The sequence below is a fragment of the Centruroides vittatus genome, unplaced genomic scaffold (assembly GCF_030686945.1).
Source record: "Centruroides vittatus isolate TY-2023 unplaced genomic scaffold, ASM3068694v2 contig_956, whole genome shotgun sequence".
NCBI lineage: Eukaryota > Metazoa > Arthropoda > Arachnida > Scorpiones > Buthidae > Centruroides > Centruroides vittatus.
In genome coordinates this window covers 878,597-896,175 of record NW_027122635.1, presented here as the reverse complement: position 1 = coordinate 896,175, position 17,579 = coordinate 878,597, and the positions used below count along the sequence as shown (strand labels likewise).

The window sequence follows — 17,579 nt, the reverse complement described above, 5'->3', positions numbered from 1 at the left end:
TTTTGAGTAATTTCTCAAAATTGTCCCAGTTTGAGAAAAAAATATTATGGTAAGCCTAATTATGATGATAAAACTGAAATGAGATGACATTCATTTTGATTTATTTTATTTAAATAAAGTATAAACATGAAATGAAAAATTATTATTTAATGATTTTTAAATGAGGATTGTGTTGATGTTTTCAAAATTATAAAAATTTCAAAAACTAAGTTTAATTGTTATTATTAATTCTTAAACATAATACATTTCAGTTTCCTACTGAATAAATGGCTTCTAGAATCCATAATGTCTTTATTATATAAAGTAGCCCATTTTTCCATAAAAGGACAACAGATGTTAATTTTAAAAGTTGTTATAAAATTGTTTCAGAAAAAGTGATGTATCTCATTCTAATAATATATTTTCCAAAATATACATAAATTATTTTGATGATTATTTGATATTCAAATTTTTATACAAATTTTGTGTAATTAAAATGATTTTTAATCAAATTAAAACATATTAACATATAGAATAAAGCTATGAAATTAATCATTATCAAATAGTAAATACACTTATTAAAACAGGAAAATACTTTAAAATGGAATAAAGTTCAGTTGTAATACAACAACTGTAATATACAATTAATATGTATTAACCGTATATTGCTTACAACTGAACTTGAATTTCATTCTAGTTTTAATTCTTTTCATTTTAATCAATCCACCACAAAAAAAACTCAAAAAATATGTATCTTGCAAAAAAATCACTGAACCAAAAATGAATGTTAGACTTCAAGGAAGCCATAAGATGGAGCAATTGCTTTTATCATAGATGCCATAATGGATAGCTGCTATAATAGATGCTATACACAGGGTCATAATGCCTCCACAGACACCACAATATGGAAGGACCCAGCAATATTTGGGGCCCACAACTAGAATCAGTCAGTCAGTTAGACCATGAAGCAATTTTAATTAAGAACTTACAATTAAATTTCTTGTAGAAGGTATGTGTGTGTGTGTGTGTGTGTGTGTGTGTGTGTGTGTGTGTATATATACACACACACACACACACACATATATATATATATATACATACATACATACATTTTCACATATATGAAAATGCACAAAATTATTTTCAATTACAATTTGCAAGATTTTCAAAATTAGACCCATGTGGCCAGCACATTGATACAATCTGCTGGAATCTGACTGATTAATAGCAGTTAGCATTTAGTTGGTAATGAAACAAAGTGCTAGTCAATTGGATGTGTCCAGAATTACATGAATTCAAATTCAAAAAACTGTAAATTATTGTTTAAACTGAATTCTGTAAACTGAAACAAACTATTGCCAGAACGAAGAGAAAGTTACTGAAAAGTTAAATAGTTTTCTACATTCTAGAAGAACAAATGGTATTAATAATACTTATATGAGAATATTTTTACTTTGATGCCAGAGAATTGGTATTTTTATTTATTTTATAATAAAGAATTTAAAATGAGTCCTACTAAAGCAATTTTCAAGAGAATATTGCAAAAAGGACAATAAAATTTAAAAAAAAACCAAACCTAGACTGATTTTTCAAATGGATGATGGCTAAAAAAACTTGATTTTAACAATACACCACAGATATATGAATTAACAAAACAGTACAGAAGAAATTACATCTCCCAAAGTAAATGTCACGTACTCTGAGCCTTATTGGCTTTTTACAGATAGAAATAATAAAATTTATAAACATGCTTGGGCATATCAGCTAGTTAGAAATAAATGAAAATAAAACAAAATTATATTTATTAATATATAAATGGTCCCCACTAAAAACCATTTCAGGTTATATTTATAAGTCTGAATAAGTTCAAGATTGTCTTGAGATTTGCTTCTGGATCTGCAACAAATGAAAGACAGGCCTTCTGAAAAATTCTGCAGGGGGTCCTGCAGTTGTCTGTTATAGTCCTGGCGCTGCAATCAGTGAAAATGAGGTCGACTTCATTTTCATAATGCCAAACAATTGTTGGATTATATAAAGGTGTAATAATACTAATAATTAAATGTCAAGTAATTTAGCCTAGAGGTATGCATTAGGTGTCATGTCTTGATAAATTTAAATGGTAACCAACACTTTTTCATTGCATATTATAATTCTGCATCAAAAACAACAAATTTTTATCAAACATATTTTCAAAGGATGAACTTATGAGTGTTTGAAGTTTCATGTAGCTGCACAAAAAGCATGAATTAACAAGCAGATATCTGTGAAGTTCATTTTACATAAAAACTTTTATTGCAAACACATAAAACTGAAATTCATTATTTTTATTGCTATTTTAATAGGAAAAATTATAATTTTTTTAAACAAAAACTCAACGTTTACATAATTTGCAATTTAAAACTTATTTACCTTCCATGAGAATATGTTAGTTTTGGTGTTTCTGGCGATATTTTTGCAATAATCTGTTCAGTAACTTCTGAAAAATTTCCAGCACAACTTGCATATTTTGCAAGTACCGTTGTTCCTCGAGATACAACTGAATATAGAAGTGGCATGTTTTCTTTATTTCTGAAAAAATATAATTATTTTTAATATTACACATACAACTTGTAGAATAAAAACATATTATTCTTTGACCATTGCTTATAATAATTAAGGATAAAATAAATTAAGAAATTAAATAAAAAAAATATTCAAATTCAAACACAGTGGAAACCTCTATACTCGTAATATTCGATATATGTCACACTTTAATGACTTTTCCTCCCCACATTCATCAGTATTTTCTATATCTGTCATCATTCCCAATAACGGCAGTGATGCTACAATTGCACGCTGAGCCTATCAGCTAGCTGTATTAGCTTAATGTTGCAAATTTAGCTCATTTTTTGCTAGATTTAATGGATTTATGAACAATCTAGTTATTCATATTACCTAAATTATAATGGCCTAACTATTTTTATAATGCTATCTAGCTATAAAAACTCAAACAATTTTAATGGAAACAAAATGATTTGAATATTTTTATTAAAATGTCTAGTTCGTTACATAACTCTGGATATCTTCTATTTCGAAGTTAAGACAATGAAGAAAATATACATTTTCAAGTCTATGTTTTAATCCATTTTTCACCAACCACAGAAGTAACAGCTAAAAATACATGAAGATAAACTTCACGAAAAAACAAACAGTAAGTAGAAAATTCACATGGTTAAAACGATATCAACGTCAGCCTTTCTATGGAGGATCTGACGTTTTCACATTAAAAACAGAAGTATAATCTTCTTACCATACCATCAAGTCCTTAACATATTTATAACTGGTCTGGCCCTCTAGTGGTGGTTCTGAGTATTCCAATTTCATTCATTTACATATCGTTACATATCGTTGCCTTTGTTGTTTTGTATTGCGGTTGTATGGTGTTGAGATAATTAACTTTTTTACAAATTAAAATCTTAAATTTGCTTATAAAAAAAAAAAAAAAAATTTACAGACATGGTTTAATTGTACGAGATGAAATTCACTAAGATTCTCTATCACTTGGGCTTTGGGAAATTTCAGGTTTACATATGCCTGCTGGTAGGGGTTTTGCAGATATTCGGAGGTTTGCAGTTAAATTCTAATCTATTCTATATGCATAGCTTCGTTCCGAAAAGCAATCTACAACGAAGCAGATGTTACGTTCCTACCTGTGATAATTCTACATCAGACTACAATGAACCTTGGGTAGAATATGCTATACCCGAAGCTGGAAACGAAGATGATTCGTTGGATGAGCATCAGTGTACTTATTATGACTCGAACGCTACTACTTGTTCCCCAGATAGTTTTACTAAAACGTTAGTAGAATGTGACGATTGGAAATGGGATAAGGAAGTATTTGAATCGACAGTTGTATCGATTTTTTTTAATAAATAAATAGACTTGAAAATGTATATTTTCTTCATTGTCTTAACTTCGAAATAGAAGATATTCAGAGTTATGTAACGATATGTAAATGAATGAAATTGGAATACTCAGAACCACCACTAGAGGGCCAGACCAGTTATAAATATGTTAAGGACTTGATGGTATGGTAAGAAGATTATACTTCTGTTTTTAATGTGAAAACGTCAGATCCTCCATAGAAAGGCTGACGTTGATATCGTTTTAACCAGGTGAATTTTCTACTTACTGTTTGTTTTTTCGTGAAGTTTATCTTCATGTATTTTTAGCTGTTACTTCTGTGGTTGGTGAAAAATGGATTAAAACATAGACTTGAAAATGTATATTTTCTTCATTGTCTTAACTTCGAAAATGTCTAGTTATAAATTTGAATTTTGAGTTGGCAACACTATGTCAGCTAGCTGTAGTTAATCAGTCTGCTTTGTGCAGTCGTGTGTGTTCTTGGTTTCTCACGTTGATGATTTTCAAAAACTCAATTTCCAATGGCTCCAACAAAGCACACTGAAGAAAAACAGCAAAAAAGGAAAGCTGTTAGAACAACAATACAGATAAAAATTATTGCTAAATCTGAAAATGAACAAAGTAGACCAAAGTTTTGATCTCTAAAATGTGAACGTGAACGTTGAGTGCAAGCCTAGAAGTTTGATAATGGCATTTGGAACATTGAGTATTATTCCAATGATATTCCAAGTGCCATTGTCAAACTTCTAGGCTTACAAGATGACGACTCTCAACATTCATGTTTTAGAGATGAAAACTTCGACCTCAATCTCTCTAGTGTTTCCAACTTAGCCAAAGAATTTGATATGCCGAGATCATAATTTGAATTACCTAATGGTTTAATTGATGGTATGTCGTCTTCTAAACAATAATAACCTTACTCTTCTTCCACTTCTACCAGTATACTGTATTTATTTAGTACAATAAAAATAAAGTATTATAAAAAAACAAAATTTTTATTCTTGTATCTTTTTTTAGGATAAGAACAGATTAATTGAATATCAGTTATTTATTATGAGAAAAATTGTTTCTATATTCGTCATTTTCCATATTCGTTAGATCCTTAGGAACAAATTAATGACGAATACAGAGGTTCCACTGTACTATCATTAGTGGTAATTAAAACATTTCAATAATGAATTATAAAATTTCAGAATTTGAAGATAATTTTACATTATTTTTTTGCAAATTTGACTATCTGCTATCACTCATTTTTTATATATAGTAAAATATTACATACAATCAAGTTGTTTTGAATTAAACAAGATAAACTTACAAAATCAAAAAAACATTGCAAAATAAATGAGTGATGTCATACCATTAACCTACTTAAAGAAGGTAAACTCCATTGTAAAAATGGTGTTAAAATAATCCATTTGTTGAAAAAGCTTAATCGCACTTAACTTTCATTGTCAAAATGTAGTATTAGCAATCTCAATGAACTATCACTATAATTGTTTATTTCAATACTATAGTGAATATGATTGCAAAGCAATCACCATTCTCTCACTATTTACTATTGATATATTTATACACTCATAAAATAAAATAAAAAAAAAAACAAAAAAAGATTTCATGTATGAAATATGTAAACATAACTCAATTTTTTTATTTTTGAGGAATTTTCAATTGTAAAAACCATACCGTATACCGTAAAATATGCTGCAGGAATTCCCACATGCTCAAACTGACAAAAGAAAAATTTTTTCCATGATTTTTACATCTGTAATAGTACAGGTAAGAGAATAGATGAAGTAACAACTGCAGATGACAAATATCTATGAAAAAGTCACATTTTAATGAAAAAAGCCAGGGAATCCCCATGGATACAATCTACAGAAGGTTAAGAATGATTAGGGTTATTCGAATGCTACCAATTTCTAGACAATATAAAATACATTGAAAATTAAACTTGAAACTAATCTCTGTCTATTTGAATTACTTAGCTGAAACAATATCAAGTTAATTTATGTTCTTCAAAACACAATTGCTTTGGCCTTGTACATATTAATAGTTGATGTAAAATGCAACTAAGCTATTATTTATTATATATTTCAAAATGCAAAATCAAAGATACAAACCAGAATACTTAAATATTTCTCATATTTTCTATTAGATGACAAATTTTAATGCAATCCTGAAATTGTATCAAAATTTTAAAGGACTTTATGTTAAACAATAAAGTACTTTAACATAAAGTCCTTTAAAATTTTGATACAATTTCAGGATTGCATTAAAATTTGTCATCTAATAGAAAATATGAGAAATATTTAAGTATTCTGGTTTGTATGTTCAGCTTATTATATACAACAACATGAATTATTTAAATTACCTTTAACTAATTTAGTTCAATTAAACAAATATAACACTTATTTAAACAATAATTTAAATATAAAAAATCTGATATATTTTAGAATTAATATACTTATGCTTATACAAAATAATATTAAAATAAATTGAACATGTAATACTTTGTTACTTTGTCAGATCTGTCACTCAAGATTCCTTACAATATTTTACACACAAAATACTTTAAGGCATCATCATTAACTTAAAAATTATTTAAAATTTTATGTCTATAACGATAACTTCGTTAATTTGCGAGTTAAGATAGATGCTGTATAATTCTGACGTATGTGTTTCAGACTAAGTGTACAGAATTTTGTTAAGGTTTTAAACAAAAGCATGTGAATATTAATCAACTAGAAAATTTTTACTTCTGAATAAACTTGTACCATAAGCCGATTAATTTTTAGTCATAACAATTTATGATATAATTTATCTAATTTTATTTTGAATTTTAGGTTAATGTTACCTTAGGTAGCCAAGATGGCAGCTCGTCTCTAATTCCAGTAAGGAAACAGTGGGACACACATTCTAACCTAATCTATTCTAATAATTACCATAATTATTAGCAACCAAATTGTTAGAATAGATTAGGTTAGAACGTGCATCCTACTGTTTCCTTGCTGGAATTAGAGACAAGCCGCCATCTTGGCTACCTAAGGTAACATTAACTGAATTTTATAAAAGAAACTGTAAATAAGTATTTAACCTAACTCATTATTCTTGTGCAATTTATTTATTTTTTCATGTTACATCTGAAGATGATTATTTGAAAATGTAAGGCTATGTATCATATTTACTCACATATAGGATAAAGTACGGCTTTAAAGATAAAAATAAAGAGAATTAGATTTGTTAATACAGTTCTAATTTTATTTTGTTTAATCACAAGTAAAATATCAAACAAACATAAATGTGCACATTGTCCTGCAAAAATTACTGGCATTTTAAACTTTAAGGAAAATTCTTGTAAATCGACATAATTTGTTCACGTAAAGCCAGACAATTGGGAATCTTTTTTTGCCAATTCTTGACAGTCGAATCCACTCTCCATCGATTACACTTAAGAGTTTCTCCAAATTCTGATTTCCGAATAATCATCTGTTTTCATGTGAGAACGAATTAAAACTTATATGTGATTTTTGAATTTCAATCTGAAATTCAATTCACAAGCTTTGCTTTTCCTATTGCTATTCATCTTTACTCCCAACAATATACAAGAACAATTCAAACAACCCAGATATATGTTATGTTTTTAAATACAAGAGGATAAACATCCGGTAAAAAATGCAAATACACGATTCACAAAAATTATTTGCAAAAATGCAAAGAATCTTTCGCTGGCGGATATAGGACAACCTAGGAATTTGAAGATGTGATAAATGAATATAAACTTCGTCTTACGTGCGAGTAAATACGGTATTTGTGCGTATTCGAAAAGCTACGAGCACGTTTAACATTAAACTGATGTAAAATTTCGTTAATTCCTATTACAGAATACATATTTATAGTTTAGAATGATTATTTACTTCTAAAATATACAAGTAAACAAATAAAAAAACATCAGAGATTTATCCTTTTATTAATTACATTTTTGTTTCATATGTAATTTAGTAATTTATATACATAACAATTATAAAAATTATTAAATATATCATTTAGAACTTTCCACATTAGGCTTACTGTTAATAAAGTTTAAATATTACAAATGTAGAATATTTATGGAAATTTCTTTATTTAAAGCTCAAATAATCATTCCACGGCTGGAATACGAATCAAATAAACTATTACTTACTAAAATTAATTACTTGAAGACCATACGAATCTAGACAATACCTAACAAATTTATGTTAGCAGATAACTTATCGAAACCAAAACCATTCGGGATGTACTGTACAGTACTGTAATTGGATTATCAACTCATAATATTAAATTACAGCTGTGTTACGATAAAACTAATTATATTCGTAACTAAATTCGTACGTAACTTACATTTCTTTTTCTTCGAAAGTTAAATCAAATAACAGGGAATAAGCGAAGAATGACCGTTATTTTAATTCCTGTCATAACATTTACAGCACAAACCTTCCCCCACAAAACATGGCGAATCATTCATGTGATGCAACTCACGTGACTTCGGGTTATATGTTGTTATGAACGAAAGTGCGTAGAAAGTGGGAATCACAATTATAACTAATATTTGTTAAAGAGAATAATTAATTAAAAAATCGAAGCTTTGTTATTCGATCAAAAATTCAAATATTCACCTTTCGATTAAAAAAAAATAAAGGGTAACGATTTTCGTTACTTAAAAAATGATCAAAATTACAATTGTAAAATGTTACAAAATGTACTGTGTAGCACGGAAATTTGTGTTTATTTATTAAATTAAATCGTGAATTTTGCTATGCAAACATATTATATTATATCTGATAAGAGATGTATTTGCTTTATCAAACAGTTTATCTGGTATGTGGGGCCGTCGAGAGGGCGGAGATGGGGGTTTTTCTCTAGATACGGAGAAAACTTAGGGACTCTTGGAAATTCTGAATTTCCTCAAGACCAGGCCTGCATAGTTATTTCTTAAAGGATTTCCTTAACGTGTGTGGCCCCCTTTAGTGCATTCCTTTTGGAGTGGTGGATCGGTGTTGATCGGTGTGTGTGCAGTGTAGTGATTATTAATTAATTGTCGGGTGCCAGAGTGTTGCTTACATGTGGAGGAAATAAATTTCTATTATTTTTTTGTTGTGTTACGAAGAATTTGTGTACTTTGTTTTAGAACGTGTAAACGGAAACATTTAAAACATTTATCAAATTTAATTACATAATTATCTCAAACTTCCAATTGGTGCAGATGTATGATATACGAGACTTATCAAACTGTATTGGAGCGTTAAAAAATCGAGATCACATCAATAAAAGACTAATTTTATTCGTGAGATACATTTCGGACTTCACTAGATCTTCTTTAGTCACTATTATATAAATACTGATACCTACAACAATTGCAAAAACTTATATTTAACATTCAACTTTAACTTAATACATAAAAAATTGCAAAAGAACAAGTAATCCTGCAATATTTTAACTTAACTACTAAACCGCTGGCCCACCAGTGGCCAAGCGCAAGAACCAAAACGGAATTTGATTTTGAAGGCTCCTTTTTTTAAAAAAATATTATACTTTTTACGATCAACTAAAATCCAAAAGTTATCATCCGCATCGTGAGATTTTAATATGATGTCATTTTCAAAACCTAAAATCTCTTCTTCAATTATTGATGCTTCTTCTTAAAGAAATTCTGCTATAGATTTAGCAGTTTCAGTAATGTCTACTTGTGTAGCAAAGGATTTTAAAAAATTGTAGCCACGGGTTCGATAATGGTAAATTTCTGGAATTTACTTTCAAACTGTTTCGAAAGGTTTTTAACACATTTTTTAATTTTTTGTAAACTTTATTGTATTAGCGCAAAGTATTATTAATAGCGTAATCTTTCATAACTCAAGAAACAGATTACAAATAATTAAAACAATTAAATTTTAATTGAATATAAATATTAAAATATATGCACAAACACGATTAAGGCAAAAATAAATCGTTAAGATTATATAAATTTCAGTCGGTTTTATGAAGAGTTCGAAACTCGGTCTACTGATTAAATCACAAACACGATTAATTCACAAAAGTCCGAAGGAAATGATTCCCTGCTTATTCGAGGATCATCATCCCGTCACATCCGGGTTTTGAGGTCCGAAGCAAACTGTCAAATCCGCGTGAGGTCATCATATCCGAGTTACAAAGTGAAGTCCGGTAAAAAAAAAGTCACAGGTCGGTAAATTACACCTCTTTCATCACAACTGACGAACTGGAAGACTGTAAACTCCAAGTACCATACTTCTTGAACTCCCCCAATTCCGTTTTTTCGGCCTTCGTAAGGCAAAGGCTGTAAAATAAAATTAAAGATTGTGAAAAGAAAAAATTGAATTTAAATATTCCGTCTACAAGAATTGCACTTACCCGAAACGATTCGACGATTGCGCAAACGTCCGAAGATCTTACTTATCCCACCCGTCCATACACTGGTCTATTTCGACTTCTTAAAACGACCAAAGAGGGAATTTCTTCTTTTTCTTCAATTTTGGAGGTGCCTCTGCGATAACATAGTCCGAGCGGAGTTTATTTCGATCGACCTCAATTTATTACTTATATATGACAATTAGGAAAACCATAGCTTATCTTCATACATTTAAATAGTCATAGAAATTTAATTCAGATAAAGACAAACTATTTTTTAAATAATTTATTAACTTTAACACTACATAAAGTGTGCTATACAATTTTACTTAATTTAGTATAGTGAGAAATAGTTTTGTATTTCTGACATGAGAAGTTACATTATGACACTCACATTGGCTCTACATAGTTCGGTAATTATATAATATTCTGCACTATCAAAAGTAAAATATGAAAGATTTATTAATGGCCTACTACACCTGTCCTCAGGCGGATCTAGGTTTTTCGGGGCCTAGGACTTATTGAAGACCATTTTTTGTTACGTTTAGAATCTTTAAATTGGGGTTTAAAATTTATTTTAAACCCCAATTTAAAGATTGAAATATATTTATTTATGAAATGGTGTTGAATGACGAACTTTATATCGATAAGTGCTCATTGTTAATGAAAAAGTGTTAAAATTTATGATAATTCAATTTTGTGGGCCCTTGACACTTGGGGGCCCAGCGCTTAAGCCTTATTAGTCCCTAGATAGATCCGCCCCTGTCTGTCCTTTATTTATATAAGTTTAAAATATCATTAACGTCTTTCTTTTAGCCTTCATGTCATCACTAATCACTATCACTGTCAATATCTAATAATATTGTATGAATTTTTGCCATCCTACATTTACCTATTTGATTTGTCAACCTTTAACTCATCATCCTCTAATCATCTCTATGTGTCTGTAAATATATATGTTGAATATATTGTCTACATAGTTGGAATTTCCTCTTTTTCCTCTAACAGTCTATATTTGAAATCCAAGAACTAAATCTACTGACTTTTAACCCCCCTCTCTAACGTTTTTGGCTCAACTTTAATCTCTCTCTATCTCATTATTAAACACAATATAAATTGCAAATAACATATATCATAGCTCTTTTCTCACTGTAAACTATAATAACTTACCTAATATTAATAAATAAAAAGTTATGGACTTAACCTCGATAAACTCTAAAGCCGCCCTAAATCCTAAATCTCTTTTTTTGTAACACTTTAAATCTATCCTATCTGGTTTAACATTTCTATACATTTCCATAACTAAATGTATATAATTTTCATCATTCCTTTTCTTCCTGATTCAGAACATTTTCGGGAATCCTGAAGACATCCCATGTTAATAATGTATATACAGGCTTAACTATAAAATTTTTTACTACGTTTTCTTTCCCTTTTCTTCCCAAAAATATTTAAAAATGAACACAAATTATAAGCAAAAAACAAACAGTCTAATCAATTTAAAGTCTAAAATCGTGAAAGTGACAGTTAATAGAAATATAATTATTAATGATATTTACGAATAAATAATGTTCAAACCGAATTAAAATAGTATTTATAAGCAGTCCTTTAAAAAAAACAATAGTAATATATGAGTTAAAAACGAGAAAATTTCATATATTAAAAGAATTTCTAATGTTTACAGCCGACTCTCCCTATGCTGCAGCCAAACTTACGACTATAGGGGATCGAAGCGCTCGAAGTGGCAGAAATATTTATTATGCCAGTATAATATCATTACAATTATTGGCCAGTATATCTATAGACTGATTCTTACCAAGTGCGTTGTACTGGTGCCAGTCCTTGTACTGGAGTTAAAATTATTTTATTTTTTAAGATCCGTGATTATTTGTTCTAAAACCCAACTGTTTCCATAAAAATTTTTAAACAAATACTGGAAATGACAAAAGTAAACAGCTTATTTATTTTAATTCTAGAATAGATAATTGACACGAAACAAAGATATAAAAACTTGTTATTATTATTTTTTATAAACTAACTCTATTCTGCAATTTTTTTCCTCAAAGTCGTTAATTACTTTATCACAAAAATCGCAAAAATACTTTGATGGAATCGTCGACGATTCCATCAAAGTATTTAAAAGCCCGTTTTCTATCGAGTGACGACCGACTTAATGTTCTTTGCCAATGTATGAACTGGCTTCATGGTAGAAAAAAACTGCGCTCAGCAGACGTACCGTAAAAATTAATGATATTAAATCATATAATTCTTTCTATAATATTTTTTATGTCTAAGAGTGACTTGCTGGACACGAATATAAAAATTGCAATTCACTACGTAATTTAGATAAATCAAAAAATTCTCCATAATATTCACTTAATTTAAAAAATTAAAACTCGCTTGGAAAAATTGTTTTTCGTAATATTTAAAATTATTAACGTCTAAAAGTGATAAAAATTCTAAAGATTTTTATGTCTGAAATCTTTCAATATAATTATAATTTAAAAAAATTATATAGCTTTGTAAAGAAACGTACTGTACATAAAAATAACATTGAATCTTACTTTTTAAATCTTAAAACAATGTAATTAGTCAAATAGCTCCCTACCAGAGGCTAATGGAGGGAATTATTAGAAGCATTGTACGATATTTTGGTGGGTAGCATCCATCAACTAAACCGCGTGAGGTTGGTGCTCTGTAAAGCGCTTACGCGAATGCCTGTAATCTGGCTACTTTACACGATTCAGATATTATTTTCTCCGTGGAGGCTGTCCGTATTCGACAATACGGCGCTTCCATTGGGAATATGCATACACCAATTTATATTCGAATATACAATAGAAATCTTATCATTATTTTTCACATGTATAGAAATTTTTAATAAAATACATAATGCGGTTATAATAAAATATTAATTTTAAGTAATACAAAGTATACGTTAAAATATGAAAATAATCACACAATATGTATTCATATTTTAGAAAATACAAGGGAACCGGCGCTTCCACAGCTTCCATGGACAGCATGCTTCTAATAGAAGTTTCAACATCTCTACAGGGATGCCATCTGGATCATTGGCTTTTCCGTTTTCGGATGTTCTTAAGCTCTTATTACCTCATTCTCTAGTATTGGTGGTCCAGTGTTACTGTTGATAGGTCGTTCTTCTCTTTTGTCACTGATTAGTTTTTTTTATGTATTCTTTCCATATATTAAGCTTGTCTTTTACATTTACTGCTAGGTTTCCGTCCTTGTCTTTCAACAATGCATATATCTTCTGCCTGCACAGTAGTTTCTATGATCTTATTGTGTACATTAGAGATCGTGTTTTTTTGGTGTTCTTTTATCTCTACACAATTCGGTTATAAAGCTGCCTTTCCGGTTCTTATTTCTCGACAGATTGATTAACTTTTGTATTTCGTCATATTTGGTTTGTCTGGATTTTTGAAAGTTCTTAAATCCATTAAGTAGAGTGTGTTATCAGTCATTCATTCTTTTTTCTTGTTCTTTCGTTCCCTTCTGCATAATTGCTTATTGCTAACTTTCTACATTATCTCTTTTATTCCCTTCCATTTATCTTCTACACATGTTCTCTTTGATAAGCTGTCATCTTTTCTAATTCCTTTTGTATTATGTCTTATTGTCGCTTTTTGTACTTCATCTTTGAATATGGTAATGTCATTAGCAATGTTATGTAATTTAGGGATAGACTTATGCAGTTTCAGACGTAGATGGCAAACAGATTGCGGTCTGATGATACGTCTGCACCAGGATAGGTCTTGGTCGCAGTGATGCTGTTACGAAATCTTTTGTTTATGAATATAAATTGATCTAGTAATAGTCTCTTTAATCCGAAAAATATATTGACGGTGGACTGTCTCACAGCTTATAAGCTGCGAGACAGTCTACCGTCAAAATATTTTTCGGATTAAAGAGACTATTACTAGATCAACATATAATACAGCTACCATAGGAAATGTAATAAGAATATGAATATAAAGTTTATTTGATTTCTAACAATATTATCTGGTCTATCTGTCGGAGATTTCGAGGTGTAAGCCTTCTGGGAGACAGTTTGAACCAAGTATTGGTGATAATCTCTTCCTCTCTGAATAACAGTATGAGGCGAATTCCTCTTTCATTTCTTTCTCCGAGACCATGCGGTCCAACGATGTCTTCCTCCTTCCCTGTCCAACTTTGGCGTTGAAATCTCACTTTTCTTTGTGTGTTTTAGCGCTGTCTTGATCTGATCATAGAATTATTCGATCTCTTCCTCTCCTTTATCTGCAGTTGGTGCATAAACCTGCATGGCATTCATCCTGAATAGATTACCTTCCAGTTTGGTCGTAATGACTCTATTCGACAGTCGTGTTACGCTGCGTACCGATCTCACTATTGCTTCATTTAGATTCACACCAATTCCATTCCGGTGATGTTATTTATTTTTACCGGTGTAATGTAGGCGTACTGTGTATTCTAAAACACAGCATTCTCCTCTTTCTGGCCATCTCGTCTCGCTTATTCCCATTATATCGATATTTAGTCTCTTCATTTCATGTATTACATTATGAATTTTACCACTTTTATTGATGCTTCTGACATTCCGGGTATAGATATTCGTGGTTAACACGGGAATTCTTCGCATCTTCTGCTCACAGCCAGGGATTGAGATCTAACTGTAAAATAGCTTTCATGAAAGATTTTTCTTAAAAAGTTATTGCGGAGGTTTTTCTCTTGCAATACTGAGCTGTTTTCGTCGTTTCAGCACCTTACTTTCCTGGCGTTAAGCATTTCCGACATCCTTTACCTCAGCCTTAACCCAATACTGACATCACTGCTTCCAAGGCCAGAGATATTTTTTGTCTTCTCAGACAATATTCTAGATTTTCGAAATTAACGTTCTTCTAACAGTCAAGGAATGTAACTAGTCTACACCCTCAATCTGGACAGTTACCATTTGCCTTTGTAGAGTGAAAACAAAAATAAAGTTATTGCAAAGAGTGCGTCGTTTGAAACTTTATAATTATAAAAAATAAAAAATAATAAAAATTTATACAGAAATTCTGTCATTCATTTTTTAACGTAAATTACGACAATTTCCTAATCTGTGATATTATCGCTATTTTAATAAGATTTGTTCAATCCGTAGGGCGCCCTCTAGTAGTGGTTTTTTAAAATAATAGAAAGACAGTTTTGAAAGTGAGTGGAGGTAAACAAATTATTTCGAAGTTTATTGATATGTAAGGATGAACTTTCACCGAAGGTACTTTTAGGTAATGTATATATGGCCTAACAGTAGCTTCTACAAAACATCAAACTAGCTCATTTAATATATTAAATTGCAATATATAAAAATGAAACAATTATTAAGTTACATTTTCCGGTTAATGTTACCTATGGTTCCAAGATGGCGGCTCATCTGATTCCAGCAAATAGAAGGGAAACAGTGGGGACGCACGTTCTAACCTAACCTACTCTAATAAATTACCATAATTATTACCAACAAAATTATTAGGATCGTTAGAACGTTCAGTCCCCACTGTTTCCTTGCTGGAATCAGACGAGCCGCCATCTTGGAACCATAGGTAACATTAACCCATTTTCCACTCCATTTCCATCAGAAATTATTTAATTTCCGAATGGTAAAACTTGAAGAAGTCACTTAATGTAGCCAAAAACATTAGCTTCGTTAAGCCGTATTAAACAGTTTCTGCTGGAAATAGTGTGGAAGATAGAGCTTCAGCTCGTGACACACTGTGTTTGATCTCACAAATCTAGTGGGATATAAAATATAAAATTTCTCCTTTGTGAAGCAAAATAATTTTTCCGGAATTGGGACTCTGCTGCTATTATATTTTGTGCATCAAATAGAGATATTACAGACTTTGTGTGAAGACAGATTCAAGATGTTCATATAGTGTGGTTGTGAGGATCCACTCAAACTAGGTATCTGTACATACTATACATACTAAAATTTTCTGAAGGTATCAAACAGATGAGAATATATTCAGCTTGTCCACAGTTCCAATTCAACTTTATTGTTATAGTAATGGATGATAAAAAATTATTTGATGAAATTTGGGACCTGCTTCCATGAGGTATTGTCAACCCATAAAGATTTTTTTATGAATGAAACTGATGAGATAATTGTGGAAAAAGTGAAGAAGATGAAAGCACAAGTTTTGGCCTTGTGTCCTACCATAATATTTGTAAATACAAAGGAAGTACTTGTAAAGGCTATATTAATATTCTGTATGACAAATGGAAAGCTCTGCAATACTTTAGCATCTTACAAATTATCCAAATGTGTTACCTGTGTGGCACAGCACTGCATGGAATGAATCAACCACTGAATAAACACATCATCTTAGGATTGTCACCTTTTCACTCGTGGATACATTTATGGAATGTATAATCCACTTATCATGTAAACCTGAAATCAGTCATGGCAGGCCTGAAGCAAAGTTAATAGACATGAAATTGAAGAAAGGTAAAAGGAAGTGAAGTACAAGACAAGCTGTGCATGGAATTAGGGCTTTTAGTGGATTTGGCAAAACAACTTTCGGGAAATACAAATGATGGAAACACAGCTCACAAATTTTTTTAAAATGTTTAAAAAATATGTCAAAATTACCAGCATTAATGCAGAGTTTGTGTAATTCAATTTTATTTTAGAATGTTTAGCTTCTGACTTTGCCATAAATGTGGATAAATTTGATGCACATACAAAAGAAACATAGGACTTATATCTGATGGAATGTAACTGGTAGGTGATTCTAGTAAGCTCACATAAAATTTTATTTTATGGAAAGGACATAATCTTAAGTTCAATTCTTCTAATTGGCTAACTTTCTGAAGAAACTCTGGAGGTTAGAAATGAACATAATAGAACATACAAGGAATTTTCTACAAGGAAAACATCCCAAATGGATACCAGCACTGATGTATTACACAAATTATTGATAAATTTGGATCTTTGCATTATCTACCATGAACCAATCACAAATCACTTGCTTCAGAAGTATTGTATCCACTTGAGGAATCACCATATGACTTGAAAAACATCATCTTCAGACCAGTCAGACCAAAATGATATTAGCAATTCAGAATAACAATTTTCCATATATTCTGCAGTAAAACTATTCCTGAAAATGTTTTAGTGTACTGTATAAACCTCACACACAGATTTGTAAAGGGTCTTTCAAATTGAGCACTTTTTTTTAAAAATAAATAAAAGACATAATTTGCATTAATTTTTAAAAACTTTTTATTGGTAATTGAAGTATCAGTTATGACAT

The 17,579-nt window shown here is 30.2% G+C and overlaps 1 protein-coding gene across 3 annotated transcripts in view; it reads right to left on the bottom strand.

Moving 5' to 3' along the window:
• Positions 1 to 8,416, bottom strand: part of Vamp7 (Vesicle-associated membrane protein 7) — a 32,957-nt gene extending 24,541 nt beyond the window's left edge. The window contains exons 1-2 of one of the 3 annotated variants that reach the window (XM_067282472.1): positions 8,263 to 8,416; positions 2,389 to 2,547 (exon numbers count right to left, since the gene is read on the bottom strand). In XM_067282472.1, coding sequence (XP_067138573.1) covers positions 2,389 to 2,534 — 146 coding nt within the window. In that variant the 5' untranslated portion in view covers positions 2,535 to 2,547; positions 8,263 to 8,416. Of the gene's footprint in view, positions 1 to 2,388; positions 2,548 to 8,065; positions 8,152 to 8,253 lie in introns of those variants that run through there. The other 2 variants (XM_067282471.1, XM_067282473.1) reach the window with 2 other exon arrangements.
• Positions 8,417 to 17,579: the final 9,163 nt, after the last annotated feature.